The sequence below is a fragment of the Desarmillaria tabescens genome, assembly GCF_030435595.1.
Source record: "Desarmillaria tabescens strain CCBAS 213 chromosome Unknown EV420scaffold_74, whole genome shotgun sequence".
NCBI classification, from domain to species: Eukaryota; Fungi; Basidiomycota; class Agaricomycetes; order Agaricales; family Physalacriaceae; genus Desarmillaria; species Desarmillaria tabescens.
In genome coordinates, this window is record NW_026848373.1 from 184,320 (window position 1) to 202,738 (window position 18,419).

Sequence of the window (18,419 nt, forward strand, 5' to 3'; positions counted from 1 at the left end):
GCACTTTCTCGGATTTTACTCCTCATCTAGGAGGTCGACACATCTGATTCTCTCTCCTGAGCTTACGAATGCCGGCTGAACCTTAGTCTTTATCCAGCCTGATTGAGAAAATCGGACATATTGCGAGAATCAGTCATTCACCTCACACTTCGCGTTGTTGATTTTTTCGTATGTCACGCTGGAAAGTGAGCTGCCTCTACTACCTAGTTACTCACGAATAAATTTATTTACGGAACAGATGAACAGACAAAGCTTGAGAACTGCGTGAAGCCTATGAACAGAAGAAAAAATCTGTTGAATACAGGGAAATTACCAGCGGACGGATTCGAACCATCCTACTCGTAGAAACATTCGCACTAATCAATGACAGTAGCGACACAAGAATACCGCGCTGCTGAATCAACCAGACCTCCGCGTCAGTTGCTTCCTGGATAAGGTAGAAGCGAAAGGAGGAGCTTGGTTATCTGTAGACGAGTCCCTCCGACACGCCAGTCATATGAGTGGTGCATTTTCTGGAAAAGCATTTCAGCCATAACAAGAGAATGGGGCTGGTCATCGAAACACTGTCAAAAAAAAAAACTCACATTCAACAAGACAATAATCCACCCATCGGGGGGAGTCTAACCGTCTCGTTCGTAGAATTGTACCACTGATCGATGATGGGACGGGATCACACACCATATGTGCTAAGTCAATCGAATCATGTCTCACAACTGCTACCAATCAAACACATGGGGTTATGTCGAAGGGGAAATGCAGGATGACGACCTAGGTATAAGATACCCTTGCCACTGAATACGACGCAGATATCACTTTGATGGCTGTAAAAGACTTACGACTGACCATCATCCATTATATTCTACCCAAGCAATATCTCTCCAACTTGGAGAACGCCCGGGTTCTGCGCCTGCCCGTTGCCACCTGCAAAAATCCATGTCTTCCATCAAGGGCTTCAAATGCCCAACAAATAACATTGCATGCTGCGCTCTGGAACCTTTCTTAGCGTCGACATGAAATGTTGGCTTCGACTGGTTCATTTTGAAGCTCGTATTTAGTATCTTTGAGTAATCTTTGCGGTGACAGGCGGGAAGGCGCGTTCGGACCGGTGAATCGACCGCGGCACGGACCGGCACGGCGATTACAGTTGGCAGGAAAACATGAACAAGCAACGCGTCCCTTCCAATAACGTCATCGTCCTCGTCTCTTCTTACTCCCAAAAGTCTACTCTATTCGCGAAAACGGTGTGCAGGGCGACGGAGAACATCACGTCCCAGATGGCGGATGCATGACCCTCTTGAGTCTTGACTAGTGACTAGTGACTAGTGACTTTCGAGTAGGTGCCACACTGTATCATCAACATTAACATCTGACGCAACGTCTCATAGTCTCGCTCTTTCTGTCGTTGAGGAATTCATCTCACCCAACGCTCCTGTCACAATCTCGTACCACCTACCCATATTCCGCCCCTCCAGTCCTCCCGCCCCCTCTCTTTCATGCTGTCGATCGGGAATATCTTTGTATTCTCGCCTCAGACAAGAGTCTAAGGATCTGGTACCAGATGACTCAGGAAAAGCCTAGTCCCCGCGTCCGTGGATGAGAAGTGCGATACGAGTGGGGTGCGGTTGGTCGACTGATAAACCGGTGCCATGGACTAGCTTGTGGATATGGTGAAGTGGCATTTTCGTAAGATTTCCATTCCCTCCTCGTCGTTCCTCGTGGACTGATACACACTCTCAGTTCAAGTGTTGCTATGAGTGACGTTCAGACAGTGCAGGATGAGACGGACCAATGCCGGACGTGAAGCTGAGGTCTATTTCACTGGCAAGACGTCCCATGTTCGTGTTTCTCCCGGATCGAGCTGCTACCTCGTTGATGGCAAGGGGTATTGGCGTCATTTTATGTGTCGCACGGAGTCAAGCGCACAGCGAGTGCGGCAGTCTCTTACGAGGACTGTCATCCTATGCATCCGAAGCGTAGCAGAATTCAGACGCAAGGAATACTCCCTTGACTCGGAACTGAGAAAATTCTCTTCATTCGACGATGGGCTTGCTATGACGTCATATTTCTTCGAAACGGATGTTCATATACCGGCCGTTCGAGGGGTGTCGTCCTTGTAGAACGTCTACTCCCTTTTCATGGGATGGGCGACCACCTGACCCTAATAATCCGGAGAAACCTTGTTCTGCGCCATCCATCATCGTGACGTTGCTGGTTAATATACCTGAGTTGCTTCTTGGGGCGGCTGATTTTGAAGGGTGTAGTCGAGAGCGGGAAAGGTGGTCGAGCGCAGACGGACCGGTATCCTTTACTCCACGTGGTGTGAAAAGAAGAGTAAACATCGCGTCTCTTTCACCGACTTTATCCTCCTAGCTATTCCTATCGGCATCACGGTTAGTGGATAAATGGCTGAACGCAAATGCGGTTTCTAGCACTCTGGAAGGTTCGACGATTACAATGTTGGCTCTTTCACTAGTTCTCTGAAAGAGCACGTTCTTTCGACCTATTGAGTACGTGCGGCGCTCTGTATTGCCTGACTCCTTTCCCTCTGAATCCATCCCTCAAAGCTCCCCGTCTCAATCCACCTATATTCAGCTCTTCAACCCCTTGATTCTCCACTGTTCAGCCGCGAGTGTATTCTCACCTCACTTGGCGTAAACGACTGGCTGGCAAAAAGGCTCGTTGGTGGATGGTGTGAGTGGGGAGAGTGATGATGCAGAGAGTCAATGCCTTTCGGGCTAGCGAAGAAATGGCGTTGACGTAGGCGTGTTATAGAGCGCTTGCACGCCTTCCTTGACCATCGGGTATGTCCTGAGCTTTGTATCGATGACCTACGACGCCTAACTGGTGACATCTCCTAGTCTCCCTCAATCCGGTGCCGAGGAATCCATATCTCTCTGCGCTCTCATCCATATTCCGGACCACGTAGTCCTCCAACACGCTCAATCGCATGCTGTGCAGGCGAGGGTACCTCTATCTTCTCGGGTCACTCGGCTTTGTGGGAGGTGTGGACGATCTCCCAGCAAAAGGACTGGCAAAGGGAAAAGCCAGGTCGACACGTCGGAGGATGAGAAGCATGATACGAGAGGAGGCGCAGCGGAGAGAAGAATGATAAACCATTGTCGGTGGACCAGCTTGTGGTTAGGGTGAAACGGCATCTTTGTAAGATTTCCATTCCTTCGTTGTCGGTTTTGGTGGACTGATGCGTTTGCTCAGTTCAAGTAGCGCTTACGGGCGGCATCTGCACAGTGCAGGGTCAGACACGGATAAATGGACGCTGGACCGGATGTTGAAGTCTATTTGACTGGTACCAGTGAGATGTCCCATGCTGGATTTTCTCCCGCATCGTACTGATACCTCATGAATAGTAACATATATTGGGCATCATCCTGTGTGAGTTACTTTGGTGCACGCCACGACCCGTTTTGACCACTACTAGGAAAACACACGGGACTAGGGGGCCAACGTGTGTCGAAGGTTTCCACAGTAAGGGGGATGTAGCAGGTTCAAACCAGTCTGCTTATTACCGGCAGGCGAGACACCATTCGCCGACAAGATCCTTGATATGGAAGATTGGTTGCAGTCTAGGACGACCTATTTACGTGCACAGGCTGACGCCCAACAGTCGTGTACACGATTCCTGAAAGCCTGTCTTCTCCGCACTATACTCTTCTCGTCGACGCCATGGTCCCTCCACTATCTTCAGCTAATGGCTATGCCGCAGACACGGTCAAGTTTAACGTATTAGCCTTCTTGCGTACGCGTGAAAGGTAATCCAGCCAACGAACGCCGCACAGTTCGGCATCGTTGGAGTGAATACAGGAAGAAGTGACGCATCTCTTCCACCAGCATCGTCCCCGCTGGATGTCTGTCGTCTCTATTCCTTACGTGACATCAAAGCGATGTGCAGGGCCACGAAGAATACCTTGTCTGACGGAAAAACATGGCAACGCCGACGCATGTTCGAGCGTTGAATGTTTCGATGAGGCTCATATCTTTGACGCTGTGTCGGAGTCAATCCCAGACGTCTCACCAGCATTCCTCAACCATGGGAAGGATCATAATGTTTTCTCGACTGTCGGGTACGTGCCGTGCTGTGTAATCGACTATAATACCTGACGTGACATCTCCTAGTTTCGCTCCCTCTGTCGTCGGGACATCCGTGTCGCTCAAGGCACCTGTCAGAATCCACGCTTATCCTGACCACACTAAGCCTCCCCTCCCTGGCATCTCTGTGTTCACACCCTCACTGGGCTGTGTACGTGGCGTGAACGGCTGGCTTGTTAATAAAGGAAAAGGTCAGGGCTTGATGGGAAGAACAAGGTCGAGGATGAACCTATATCAGTGGAGCAGGGTGGAGAGGCATTCTGGAGGTAAAGCCACCAACGACAGAAAATCTTTCGGTGGGTAATTCGGTGAAGCCCTGATGTAGCATCTTGGGTAAGATAATCGTTCTCGCCTTTTCCTTTTCGCGAACTGATGTATCATTTTGCTTTTAGTGTGAGCTATCCATCCACCGTTAGGAGCAGTAGTGGGATCAAGGTGGATGAGACGTCGTGCGGAGATGGCGAGATGTCTTGTACCGATACCATTGGCGTCTGGAAAGTACGTGGGAGTTACCTTGTTACAAACGTTAATTAACGAATTTCATCTAGGCGGACACTAAAATACGGAATGCGGTTACTACCCGTTTTGTTCTAGCGAAAAGGAGATTCGGGTCAACGAACTTGTAGTCACTGAGAGCAAGCAGGGAAGCTCCCCGTTCACCACTACTTTCGTCATCAAGTACCGAGGTCAATCACATTATAGGGAGAGTTCCGGTATTTGCTTTCGTAGAGTGTCTCTCATTGGGGAGGCTATAGTTTCCTTGTGCGGTGCCGGTGAACGAGAAAGACTAGCAGGATTAGCGTTTGGTTTCGAGCACGGCACGGACCAGCATCATATTTTCATGGAAACAAAACATGATGAAGCAACGCGTCTCTTCAACTTCCCTTCGGCGGTTCCTTTCAGGAATATTGGGACAGCGCGCGCGCGTTCTCGTTCTCTGTTGAAGGCTCCCAGACAAAGTGTTACCTGTCGGAGTCAGTCAAGTTCTCCCTACCGCCGAGTACTTGCCGCACTGTATAATTGAATACGATACCTGACGCGATGTCTCCTAGTCTCGCTCCCTCTGTCGTCGAGGAATCCATGTCACTTAAGGCTCCCGCCATAACCCGCTCATATTCCGGCCCCGACAGTCCAGCCTTCCGCACTGGGACATTCCAGGGTTATCTACATGTTCTCGTATCACTCGACTTTTGGACTCTTGTCTGAGGATCTCTTAACAAGGAGGACTCGGCAAAGCCCGGTCGACGCGTTGGTGGATGAGAAACGTGATGCGAGTGGGAGAGACAATTCATAAAACGTTGTCGGTGGACCAGCTTGTGGAGAGGGTGAAGCGGCGTCTTAGCTTGTCGCAGGGTTAGATTTCCATTCCCTTTCATGGACTTCTGTATGCACTCAGTCCAAGTAGCGCTCACGGGCGACGTCCGCACAGTGCAAGATCAGACGGATCGACGCCGGACTCAACGCTGAAGTCTATTTGACCGGTAAGACTTGCCATCTTTGTCTTTCTCCCGCATCCTACTGATGCCTCGTTGATAGCATCATATATTGGCGTCATCACCATTTTGACCGCTACTAGTAAAACCCACAGAATTAGCGGCAAACGAGTGCCGTGGGTCTCCAGGCGAAAGGAGGACGACCCAAGTACGAGGTGGAGAGGATGTCCTCGCTACGGATGGCCATGCAGACGCGCCCGACAGTTATTTATGTAAACGATCCCCGGAAGGCTCTCTTCTTCACACCATACGCTTCTCGCCATCGTCATTGCTTGACTCAATATTCCTGATATCTGCCTTTTTCGTCCAATGGTTGTCCTAGACTCATCAAGTCTGTGTCCTGCAACCTTCTCGCTCTGACAGTTCCGTCGCTGGTGAACGTAACCTCCTAGTGTGAAAGGCGGTCTAGACAACGAGCGCATCAGTCTGGCACGGAGAAAGGAGGAAAGGTACCAATGCATTTTTAGATCATGTACTTAGTGACATCATTCACATGCACCCAGCAACTTCATGGCGAGCAAATGAGAAACCGTTCTGACGAGCATACCCTCCCTTTTCTCCTCATTTTTTGTCTTGCAAACCGAGCGTGAAGCTCCCCATCATATCACGCTGGCTCCGGACCGAATCCAGAAATCCCTGGAACGGCACATCCTGGAATCAACGGAAACTCCCCCGGCAGGAGCGGAAAAAGCGGGAGTGGATGATTTCGAGGTTCAACAACATTCCTCTTCAATTCGAGACGAGCCGGACAGTGGGCAAGGCCACGGAAAGGACGGAAATCAAGGTAGCTTTAGGGTTCAAAGTTGATTATTATAACAGTAGGATGGATATCGAACCCTGGTACCTGACTACTGTCATGGCGGATGTCATTCTCGGTAATTTCCGCTTGAGGGGTGATCTAAAGCGCTTTTCGTTTGAAGGAATGCTCTGCGCTACAGATGAAATCTTCCCTGGTGAATGGGTGGTATACCGGTCTCTCACACGAATTCACATATCATATTACAAGTTTGTGAGGCACAGCGCATCCATAAGTTTACTTTTCGATGGTCTTTGGCCTGGCGAGGTGACAAGGTTGATTTCGCAAGTTAGGCGTAGAGTTAGGAGAATAAACTTGGGTTATTGTAAAGCATGAAATTCCATCGGAACACCGCCACTCAACTGATTTCAAGATAGCAGTTGCATTGCACGTCGAGCACGCTGCCATGCTTCTCATCGGCATATTCCATAGCGTTTAGAGTTTTGAGTTCCCACATGATCCCACCTTGCGAATGACGTCATGCTCAAGCACAGGCCACACCTGTCCGCAACGTAGCTTGTGGCCAGTTTCAACGTGTCACCCCAATATACAACTCTTCAGAAACAGACGTTATATGCACGGAAATCACGACGGAACCATGAGGACACTCTGATATAAACCGTGAGGAAGGATTGTCACCACGTTCCGACCTACTCCCAACTCACTCCTACCGGCCTCTCACAAAACGGGCGGCTCATATAATACCTGGTTTCTCGTCGATTAAAGACAAACTTAGTAATAAGGGCTTTTGCAGGTATATTATGTAACTTCTTGAAGAAGTCTTGGATTCCTAATCTATCTCTAGACTCTCAATAATAGGATGTTACGCTTTTTACTTTCCATAAATTCAAGATGGTGGCTACTTGGCACATACAGTCAGAACTTTCAAATTTTTCATGCATTTCCCGCCTTCCTTCTCAATCGATTTAACAATTACATCAATGTTTTTCGTGATAACTATCTACCACCCTACAAGAATGGTTCGAGAGAGGGTTTCGCTCCTGATGCCGTATCGCAGGTAGATCTTCTTTAATTTACATCATGTCTATATCGTTCTAATCTCCTATCAGGCAGATCTTCGATACAAAAGGATTGCGTATTTGGAAAAGGTAGAGAGAAACCTTGCTGCACGATACGGGATGACTGGTCCCATGGACTCCGCAGGTGTTCTCCAAGAGGCCAAAAATCGGGCATTTTCCAATGGGAACATGAAGTCTATATCGGAGCTGGATAAACTTGATGAACTCCTACGTCTCCGGCTGAAATACAGTTAGAAGGACGGTCATCCCCTGGTCCCTCTCAGCTTGGAAAATACAACAGTTGTTCAGCAGGCGCCAAGTTCCGTTGTGTCAGTTTAAATTATGCTCAAAGTCAGATTTTACCAATAGTTATGCAGGGAAGCATGGTCTTTACCTCGCCATCAGTATACGGTATTATGTCAATTACACAGTAGTATTCTCATAGATATTCGGATCGATGACTTTGGTGTGAGAATATTCAAGTGTGTAAGGACAGCCGTCATCTATCATCTTATGATGGATTAGGATCGGAGGTCCCTAGTTCCAAGTTTGATACACAATTTGCCTTCCGTAAATCTTCAAACGCCCCATGGGTAATATTAAGCAGGAAGGATACGTAAGTCGAGGAACGTGATACACACCAATGGAAAGACGACGTCTCGTTAATCACAAAGCCAAGGGACTACACATACACTCGAAACAGTCTTCTTTGCGTTTTGAGTGAAAACTCGACAGGGTATATTCAATAATTAAGCAAAGAAAATATGGCGCCAGGATTGAACAAAGCTACGAATGGTGCATTTGAATATAGGATTGCTTTTACAGCCTCTCCCGCCGTAGAACATTATGCAAAGGTATATTCACCCATCGGTTCTCCAAACGACAGGTATTTGATGATGGGATACATACTCATCATAGTATATGGCATCCTCGATTGTAGAAGCTATCGGTGTAATCCTACATGTATGTCTGAGTAAGAGCAATTCATCAAAGAATATTAAAAGGCACCATCATACCTGGTACCAAAGTCGTGCATTCATATGCATCCCAGCAACGACCGGTGTCTGCCCAATGTTCGAAGGCATCTCCAATGCCAGGATGAGGTCAGTATATGTCGCCTGTTCTTTCAAATCCTTTGATTTGAGAGCATTAATAAGTGCCTGTGTGAACACTCCATTCCAACCACTCGCTCCCTTATCCTCCTTCGCATGCTGAAACTCTGCACATGCAGCCAGAACGACATGGGACTCCTTATCGGGATTCCAGTTTCCTTCAAATACGGACCGATAGCTGCTCAATTCTTTGAGCCTAGCGTGCGCGGCTTGGAGCATGACTTGAATTGAAGTAGGCGGGAGCGGTTTGGCACGGCGAACATTGAATGGTGTAGTCACATCTCTAGTGACACCTGATGAATGACAGCAGTCAGCAATGAAGGTAATACGGTGCCCCTTATTGCGAGAGATTTCAGAGAGAATGATATTTATCTCCCGGTCGCTGATGTCAGGGATGGCGGCACCATTATTGGTAGAGCTGTTGCGGTCGACGGGACATAGAGCCTCAATAGATCCACGAGATGAAATGGATCTAACGGTCTGATTGGGCTTCAACTGGTGATAATCTGAACAGAGGTAGATTGAGCCATGTCCGGCAAAGTAGATGATTATGATGTCGTCTTTCTGTATCAGAGGGCTAGTAGATAGACCGAGAAGTGTTTCGACGATATTCGTGCGGGTGGGGTTGGAGGAATCGTCAACGGATATTGCTCCAGATTGGACACCAGGGTGGCTATGGACGCCATTGTCGACAAGGGGGGTGTCATTGTCATCCGACTGGGAGGATGGCTGGTAGCTGGCACTGAGAAGGCATTGAATATGATCTTCTGGAACGCCTAAGTCGTTAGTTATGTATTCCTTCATCGCAAGTGCATCCGAAACACATCCATTCAATGGCGAAGATGGATACGCATCGATGCCGATTAATACTGCCCAAAATCGAGAGCCTTCAATAGAGTTCGGATGCTAGTATTTTAAACGCAATTTGTCAGTACACGTCAATGACTATGGATATATACTCACAGGAAGGGAGTCATTGGATGGAGGAGATGCCATGTCGGAAAGCTGGGATTTGGTAGGGAAATGCACCCGATGATTGGACATTCAAATGTTGGTTAGCTTTATATCTTGCATAACGTGAGTGCCGCAAGGGGATCCAGATACTTTAACACCTCTCCCGGAGTCCAACCCCGACAGTACTAGTACATTTTGAGGCAATATAATTGATCATTCTGAATTATTCTGGGGCAAGGGGTGATGCCGCAAGTAATTCCGACAAGGTGACGGGGGAGAGTAGGTGTAACGAGCAATACCAAATACCAAATTCATTCCAAGCACAATGTTTGATTCGCTGCCCCTTTGTTTTGGGCATTCAGAAATATTCAGCACGAAGCAGTGAATAATTGTTAAGGTTCAATAGCACTGCTGAAGATGATGGACTTTGATCATACTGATGTAAAGAAAGAAGATCTAGGTTTAGTGTAACAACCATATGCGATCATGGCCGTATTAGTTATGGCGTCAGCCATATAGAAACGACTGAGGGGTACAGTATGGACTTTGGTGACATTTGCTCTGTGTGCTGTGCGGGACCATATTACGGTTCTCGTATTGGGTGATGCTAATGCGGTATAGGTACGTTATATTGTCAAATTGACCCTACAAATACGGCCGTAAAACATGACAGCGGAACATTAAATTAAGCAATGTTAATTGGATACTAAACAGCCGCCGAGAGCAATCTGAGAACCCAAATAAATCTGACCAAATCCGATTGTGACATTGGAAGGATTTCAAGAGGTAGTATGTAGGGATCATGATTTTTGGCCCTGAAGATAAAACGAACAAGCCATCATGACGTGAGCGTAGAAGTCTCAGAATTAATACAATACCAACAATGTCCATGTACATCACCGTTGGTCTAGATGGAAATATCTTAAGGTGACATCATTATTTTTCTCTCCCTTGGATATGAAGGTAGAAGGATGAAGACTCCCCAGGTCAGTAAACTGCCTTGCTTGAACTATCTATACGTAATGAAATAAATTTAGATTGCAACCGTAACATTTCATGATTGACAGCTTTGAAAATAAATATGGATCACCGTTGATCTAATGCCGGGGAAGGAACAGAATGGTTGGCCACAGCCGCATACACACCGAAACAACTTAACAGACAACCTTTCATACGCTGAGATAAAAACAAATGCTAATACATCTGACAGCATATATCTCTTTCATCTTCTCAACCCTGGATATGTAACTGCGAAGGCCAGCGAAATAAAAGGGAGGATTGAGTTATTAGTAGGGAAGTCACAATTCTCAAGCTAAAATCGAGAATACAAGTCAAATAAAAGTACAGTGTCTCGGACCAGGGCAACGATGAAAAAATCCAATAAGCAATGTCGGTTCTCTTTTGACCACTGCAACACCTTGAAGTGAGACTCAATGTGATCAGCCGCCTAAAAACGATCTATTGAACTGTCTCGTGCAAGCCTGGAAACTCGTTCGTCCCTAGTTTCCTAATTTCTTCGTTCGTTCGAGACACTCCAGCTGTATTTGTCTCGGTGGCACTATCCGTAGTCATGGGTGGCGCACTCCCATCGAAGGCCTCATACTACCTGAAGTGATAAGCGAAGTGGACCTATTGTTGAGATAAGCGGTAATTCTCCAGCCGCTCACCCGGATATAGCAGGGAACCCTCGCAAACAGGCGAGGGTCATCGTCGTTCGTCTACCTATTTATCTACATGCCGTGTACACTAATAGAAGCAATATGATGTAATAAGGAAAGCCGAGGAGGAGAACAGATGAACGGTGCTTCCTACTGAAGATCCCGACGTCGACTGCACCATGATGCGCGACACTTGACATTCCAACACCTATTACATTGTAGCTTCTCACGATGTCGGACTGCAATGTGACAAAGTGGCAGCAAGAATATTCTCAGTCTGCTGCCGATATACAGGTCCTACTAGTTTTATTTTCATCAAGTAAAAATCCACGACGTTTTCGGGCCTGATCTTCCGATCTCCAGCTAGAAGGTGACGTACAAGTTGCGTACAGGTGACGTGGGCCCTTCAGAGACATGGTCGTACTGGCGTCTCGATAGCTTGCTCTCTCCGTTTTATGTAAGGATTATGAACGACTGTGGATTATACAAAAGAACAAGAAGTTGCTAGAGAGCTAGGAGACAGCCTCGGGAGTGGGACTATCCGGGTTTTACGTCCCGAATCGCTCGGATCAATCTCAAGATCGGACCCGACTCCTTGTTTTCTACCACCACCATCGCCTCCTAGCGTGCAACACTCGATCCATTGCCCGGGACCGATTCCTAATGGAGCCGGTATAGAATTTTTGGAGAAATTGGTGCGCGAAGACGACGTATATCACGGAAACACTATGACATTGGTCATGGTGGCCAACAAGCAACCCTAAACTCGCTTTGGGGCACACAGAGCATGATATTACCCTGCCAGAAGACATGTCATACATGGCTGGGAATACACTTTCTCTTCGCCCCTCTGTATCCCTCTTTCCCTTTCGACGCGCTTATAGTCGATTCATACCACATCCCTTAGAATGTCGTAATCGTTGTTACATTTTACAGTATGTTTAGGTGTACTCCCTGGAAAGCGTCTCAAGGATACCGTTAGTGCTCGAAGATTACTTCTTTCAGTGGTGTGGGCCTGGACGGTCACTTGATTCATGGAAGGTACGTACGTTCTCCCCATTTTTTTGACTGCATCTATCAATTGTATTACAGGCAGTGTTGCGAATTTTATACCTGTGCGTCCTGCACATTTCACCAATTTTGCGCCCGCTCATACGACCTTCAATAGCTGAGTGGTCCCCGACGTTCTTTGCGGTACCACTTACAAGTGCTGGGTGCGAATATTACGTAGTAGCAGAGCAGGACGCTTGCTTATGAACATGTACTGCTGCAATTCCTCTGAGATATTCGTTAATTATTGTGTTGTAGCTGTTTGCAATAATATCATCGCCTCTCATCCAGTGACCCAATTCCGACTGGTGACACTGGAGTAGGACTCCTACAGACCTCTGGAACGATAATTCTAAGGAACCTATTGGAAATGTTTTTACCATGCTAGTTCATACGAACTCGCCGACTGTTGATTATTTCGAATGCTACTCGAGCCTTCCGAGAATGTTGAAAGTGGTCCTTCTATGTATATATGCGAGTACTAAAATTGGACTAGACCCACCCCAGGATATGGTGGTGATGAGAGAACGGTTATTGTTGGCAAGGCTAACTTCTTCCTCATGCCTTCACCATATGCACTAATCGTATTACAGGTGGAGATCTACAGGCCTGTGTTGTAGTTTAGTACTTATCTCCCTGTCATGATTCCCAGTGCGTCATTTGTATTTTCGCAATTGTGGTCTTCCTCATACTTTTATCAACCTGTAATTTCTGTAATTTTTGAGGGCCACTCTATGGGATCAGAATCTTCGGCGATTAAACGTGAATGATGATGCCGTGTCAGATCCACGGCGCGTGATCCACATCTGTTTTTTTTTTCGTGCGACTCAAATTCGAATATTCTTGCTATGCTTCTCCCTTGGTCAAGCGCTCGCAAGAATAAGGGCGGCCATTTAATGCGCTGTTCCATTCAGCATCACAACACTTGTGGAACTCTTATTTCTATTACAGGTCTCTTCCTTGCGGTCCATAGGTATATCTGCCTTACTGCGTCACATGTAAGGCCATTCTCACCTTCTCCTAGGTTGATCCCCAAGAAGAAGAAATCTCCCATTTGGAAAGGGTCGAAAGAAACCTTGCCATGCGATACGGGATGATGGATCATCCCATCGGCGCTATGTGCGTTCTTGCAGAGGCAAAACCACAGGAATTTTCTCATAAGCACAACGCGTCTGTAGTATCAGAGTTATAGGAGCTTGATAGACTCTTACATCTCCGGCTGAAACGCGATCAGAAGGACCTGCCTTTCCTCCGTGTAAGTATGTATCTCACTCCACATTTACTGCTTTTTTATCGAAGCTGCAGCAGAAAGTGAGATATAAATACCAAAATATAACATGAGGACATCAATGCGGCGTGAGCCGCAACATTAGATTGACTGCGGATACGTGGAAGTCTGATAATAGCAGGCAAGCTGGGAGCTTGCTCGACAGTGAACATAAAATCTTTCTCAGAATCGATTCAGAAGTGATCCCTCTGAGAAACGCAGGTAGGTGTTAGTCGCGCTCATGCACCTGGTACGTTAGGAGAGATAAGCCCGGAAAACTGAACTGCAGCAAACATACGGATACCATTACAACAATACGAGCAGGTTTGTTCCTACACCCAGGGTGCCCTTGCTTCAACAGTGCAATAATCACCATGCCCAAACTCCAAATGTCTGTCCTCTCATCATAATGATCATGGAATAACAATTCCGGAGACATGAAACATGGGGCGCCGGAGAGAGAAAGTAAGTTCCACTGTACATGACCATATGTAAGGCCATGTTAATATCATTCAACTTTATGAGGGCTCGTACCGGGATCGATAACAGTTTCACAACCAAGGTCCCCAATTTTGGCGCAGTCGTCGAGCGTGATGAACAAATTGGATCCCTTGATGTCACGGTGCACAATATTCTGACGATGTAGGAAGATAAGACTATCCAGGACCTGACGGATCAGCACTTTTACATCCGTTTCGAGTAACTGGAATGATGCAGGACAGGCCAACAAGCATTTCGCCGGGGACATAATTCATATAGATGCAGAACTCGCATGCCCTTTGATCAAGATGCGATCCATGCGAAATAAGTTAGTCCTTTTTATCAAACGTAGAACGTCGAAACATACCCCAGATATCGAACTACGTGGATGTGATTAATCTGCGCCAGGATTGAACGTTCTCTTTCCGCTTGCTCAATACCGTGATGGGTAAGTATCTTCCTTGTTGCTATGCACCGCTCTTTCCCCTTCTTTCGGTGTGCGTGAACAACACTAAAACCACTGTGACCGGGATTAGCAACCTGATCCTACTCTTCATCCTCGTAAATAGCTTTAGTAATGGGAAGAGAAAGTCCGGATTCTGGCGGAGAGACGCGCTTATCTTTCCAGCGACTTCCTACGCATGCAAGGAGGGCGTAACGGTACAGACCGATCTGTATATCACTTGATCCGTTCCGAAGATTTTCTTCCTTGTTTTGAGAGGCCATCGCTTCGACGTTGGAGTTCTTATGGTGAAAGAGTAAGTCGGGTGTAGGACGGAACCTAAATGAGAGAAATGGGTAATTGAAGAGGTCAAAAGATTTATCTCTTACGGGTGGTTTCTACCTACGATCAAGGCGTGCCTAGCAGCTAATCGCCACATGCAAATCATTTAGAATAGCTACGTACATCGTAGACTCATGGGGATCTAGGTTTGAGTAAGTCGGCCATATCATCAATATACGCAGAAAGAGCATACATTTGGATCTGTTTGTCGATGGCAGATTGCGATAGTTGTCTTCCGTTCTCTAAGCACCGCAGGACTTTGTTTGGATAACCCCTGATGTTCTTGTTAGCCGCCTCAAGCCAGAGGAAGAATTCGGATGTTACAGTCGTGGTAGACATTTTCAACGTGGGAGTGTGAAATCGATGGGGTGTGCTGTTCTTCGGATTATCTGATCTTGAACGGATTCTGAGTGGCCAATATCATGTGGCGATGACTTTAAACTGTAGTCACACTCGCTGTGAAATGGTCACTAATAAACAACATAGAAACATGACGGGAGGTATTCCAACTGAGTAACTACCTACGGTAATGACATTTCATCAATCTGTTAAAAGGACTGTCTATGGTCTACCCCATTATAACGACACCAGGATGCGCATCTTTGACATGCGCAAGGCTGGCCGGATCAATAGTTTTTACTCCCTTCAACGTGAGCTTGCGTAGCGCCTGTTGAAAGGCCAGAAGTTTCGAATAACCCTTGGATGAATACGGTCGCATGAGCGTGTTCTATAAGCACTACAACCACCTCGAGACAAGAGTTCGTTGAGCAGGTGATGCAATCTGCTTCAACAATATCATTCGAGGCGATGATTACCTCTCGAACTATAGATCTGGAGCACTGAAGCTGTGAGAGGACGGTATCGACGAGGATATCTCCTTTCAGAATCAACGCGCTGGTAACGCGGGTCCTGTAAGGATACTGGACGACATTGGAAGGGATAGATGCCGAAGTTGAGCCATCTTCACGTTGGTGCCCCTAAGGTCTCCACTCTCCGTGGCTGGCAGGCAGAGGAAGGAAGATCGTTTGAGTGATGGTAGTCGACCAAGAATTGCAATAAGCTCTTGATTCGTCGCCGGCGCTCTGATGACCTCCGCTGCCGTGATTTGGAGTGTATGCAGAGATATATGGCTCAAGATACCCGGTGCGCGCGCAACCTTTTTGAGCACGGGAGCGCCACGGAGGCCGGTAAATTCGAGAATGGGTGCACTGTTTATTTGATAAATATCAACGGTTGTGAGACCATAGAATTCTTCTAACAAAGGAAGGTTGCCCTCTCTCTCTCTTGCAGAGATCTCGATATGCTTGTATTGGGAACGCCGTGAGTAATTTCTGCCACCGATGCGACGAGGAAACGAGAAGCTCTAGAGTATGAGAGAATGCGAGTGTTGTGATGCTCCTTAGTATCACGGATAATGAGCATGTACTGGAGCGCTGGAATTGCAGTTCCAAAGCTTGCATATGCGTCGAGCTGTTGGCATATCTGCCATGGGGGGTATTGACACTTATGGTAGACCAGTAACGAGGATGAGATAGAACAATGGCGCGCCAATGCTTGCACATCCTAGTCAGAAGCAACGGTGCCCGGCGATAATCCAAAGAAGCGATGACATCTTGGTCCTTTCCAATCCGTTCGATGTTCTGCTGGATGTCAATCTCGTCCTCGCATTGAAAGAATATTTCCGAGAGCATGTCGTCGGGAAGACGTCGAAAAGGAGTTCTGACGGTGTTATAGTTCTCTATCTCCCACTGTCTTCCCTTGCAGAGCTAACAAGTAATCCATCGAGTCTCTGAGATGGGTGATCTGACGTCAGACTTTATTTCTCAGCTCCTCCTTTTCTGCAGAAATCGCTATGAAGCTGTTAATCTCTTCATCCAATGCGACGTCATTCGTAGCCAGCAGGTGGTTGAAGCGAGCCCTATACTCAGGGGGTTCGAGTTGCCCTACCATCTTCTGGATCCCGAAGCGACAATTACACTTACGACAGGGACATAGCAAGGGCATCGTGGGAGGAGGAAGAGGTGATGGTAGTGGTGGTAGTTTGGAATGAAGCAAATGTCTGATCGGTCTCGTAGTGAGTCAAGAGATCATGATCGTTCCTAGCCGAAAACGAGCGCTATGTCAATGATCAATTTTCAACATTTGCATATTCGTCACGATAGTGTACATTCAAATATTCAACAATGCGAACGTCAATCAAATCTTCTTCAGACACGAGTTCGCTACTTCGGAGACCTTGGGATCGATTTTACCCAAAATGTCCAGCATCTCCGCCTAAAGGACACGACATCAACGATCCACTCTACTGTCAGTAGAGTGAAAGTCACTCACCCAGACTTTGTCCTGCACAATCTTTCCATCTTCGCTGATCACGAAATCACTCTCCTCGACGACCTCGGACATCTGGATGTACTTGCCACGAAGTTTCTCTTCGTCATCTAGCGACCCGACAGCACCATAAACGAGTTGCCGGCTCCCTTCTTCGGTGGTGAAGCAAAGTTCTTCCTCCTCCTTCCGCATAGTTTCCGCCTCCTCGGCAGGGATACTAGTTCGGAGGCCCGAGAAACAGAATCCGGGGTTAACGGAGTTCACGGTTATTGCTGGGGAAGATGGGACGTGGAGTTGCAGGGATCGAGCAAATAGGACATTGAACACTACGAAGGCGCGAAGGTTAGTTGGTATGAAGATCAATACGGACTTGACGAACGTTTGGAGTCAAAGTATCGGTGATCCATGACCCTGCTTAAAGGTTAGCACAGATGCTACGAGGTAGAGAGATCATACGCACTCTTTTGTACAATACTCTTTGTCTGACAACTTCGCGAGTATCCTCGGTGAGGCGATAACGTCCTTCTCTATCGTCGTCCAATAATGCACATCGCTCGCGACGATGACCAATCTCGGGACGACGGAGTGCTTGCGAGCTGTCTCGAGCATCTTGGGAATCATACGGATGGCGAGTAGACCTGGACCGAGGTTGTTCGTGTGCAACCTAAGAAAAAAGTCAGTCCTCTTCCGCCCATAGAGGACGCCACGCAGAACGTACGTTCTCTCCCAACCCTCCACTTGTTCGTACTCCCAAGTCGCCATACCAGCATTCTCTACGAGGATATCCAATCGATCGAGTTCACGTTCAGCCCTATCAGCAAACGCGATGACGCTGCTGAAATTGGCGACATCGATGATCCATAGCTCCGCTTTTGTGTAGCCGGTCTCTTTCTGAACGCCTGAGATGATAAAAATCAGTAGGCATCGTGGATTAGATCAGCAAAGAACGTACGGGCAAGAGCGTCCTTTCCCTTCGCTTCATCCCTTGCCGTTAAAACCAATCGTGTGGGGTTCATCCTAGCGAAATGCTTCGCAGCTTCGAATCCTAGTCCAGCATTGGCACCAATGAGGACGAGTGTCTTCCCACTCAGGTCGGCCGTGACGACAGCGGGCATCGGTCTGGTCTGGTCTGCGACCCATTGTTCACGAGTTCTGGGAGCCATGATGGGGTGTGATGAAGAGTCGTCTAAGTTCGTCGTTTTATACATTGTCGGTATTTCAGGATCACCATCAGATCGGAGTCTTTGTGGCGCTTCTGAATCCGCGTAGTTCCAAGGTCGGAGTTTATAACAAACGACATGCTCCCCCAGCTGCCGTTAGCCTACGCAAGCGCAGGACCATATTTATAGAAGCTCTGACGGCAGGGCGACGTGA

At 47.4% G+C, this 18,419-nt stretch overlaps 4 protein-coding genes across 4 annotated transcripts; all 4 read right to left on the bottom strand.

Annotated features, from left to right (window-relative positions):
* Nucleotides 1–8,086: 8,086 nt before the first annotated feature.
* EV420DRAFT_1131107 (peptidase C14, caspase domain-containing protein) lies at nucleotides 8,087–9,550 on the bottom strand. The gene is made up of 3 exons (XM_060465978.1): nucleotides 9,488–9,550; nucleotides 8,429–9,430; nucleotides 8,087–8,369 (listed from the first exon to the last, which is right to left on the bottom strand). Exons 1-3 carry the CDS (start codon nucleotides 9,518–9,520, stop codon nucleotides 8,325–8,327), a joined length of 1,080 nt encoding a protein of 359 aa, XP_060323749.1. The 5' UTR covers nucleotides 9,521–9,550; the 3' UTR covers nucleotides 8,087–8,324.
* A 4,411-nt stretch (nucleotides 9,551–13,961) lies between these two features.
* EV420DRAFT_1315838 (uncharacterized protein) lies at nucleotides 13,962–14,621 on the bottom strand (the record flags this gene model as incomplete). Its single annotated transcript, XM_060468666.1, has 2 exons — nucleotides 14,301–14,621; nucleotides 13,962–14,230 (listed from the first exon to the last, which is right to left on the bottom strand). Exon 2 carries the CDS (start codon nucleotides 14,199–14,201, stop codon nucleotides 13,962–13,964), a length of 240 nt encoding a protein of 79 aa, XP_060323750.1. The 5' UTR covers nucleotides 14,202–14,230; nucleotides 14,301–14,621.
* A 1,586-nt stretch (nucleotides 14,622–16,207) lies between these two features.
* On the bottom strand, nucleotides 16,208–16,462 carry EV420DRAFT_1247035 (uncharacterized protein; the record flags this gene model as incomplete). Its single annotated transcript, XM_060466697.1, has 1 exon — nucleotides 16,208–16,462. A coding segment is annotated over one exon (255 nt), but the record flags the coding sequence as incomplete, so codon positions are not given.
* Nucleotides 16,463–16,913: 451 nt separating this feature from the next.
* On the bottom strand, nucleotides 16,914–18,208 carry EV420DRAFT_1279069 (uncharacterized protein; the record flags this gene model as incomplete). Its single annotated transcript, XM_060468116.1, has 6 exons — nucleotides 16,914–16,991; nucleotides 17,049–17,371; nucleotides 17,425–17,456; nucleotides 17,506–17,709; nucleotides 17,764–17,944; nucleotides 17,998–18,208. The coding sequence occupies 6 exons, from the start codon at nucleotides 18,206–18,208 to the stop codon at nucleotides 16,914–16,916; spliced, it is 1,029 nt and encodes a 342-aa protein (XP_060323752.1).
* Between the last annotated feature and the right edge of the window lie 211 nt (nucleotides 18,209–18,419).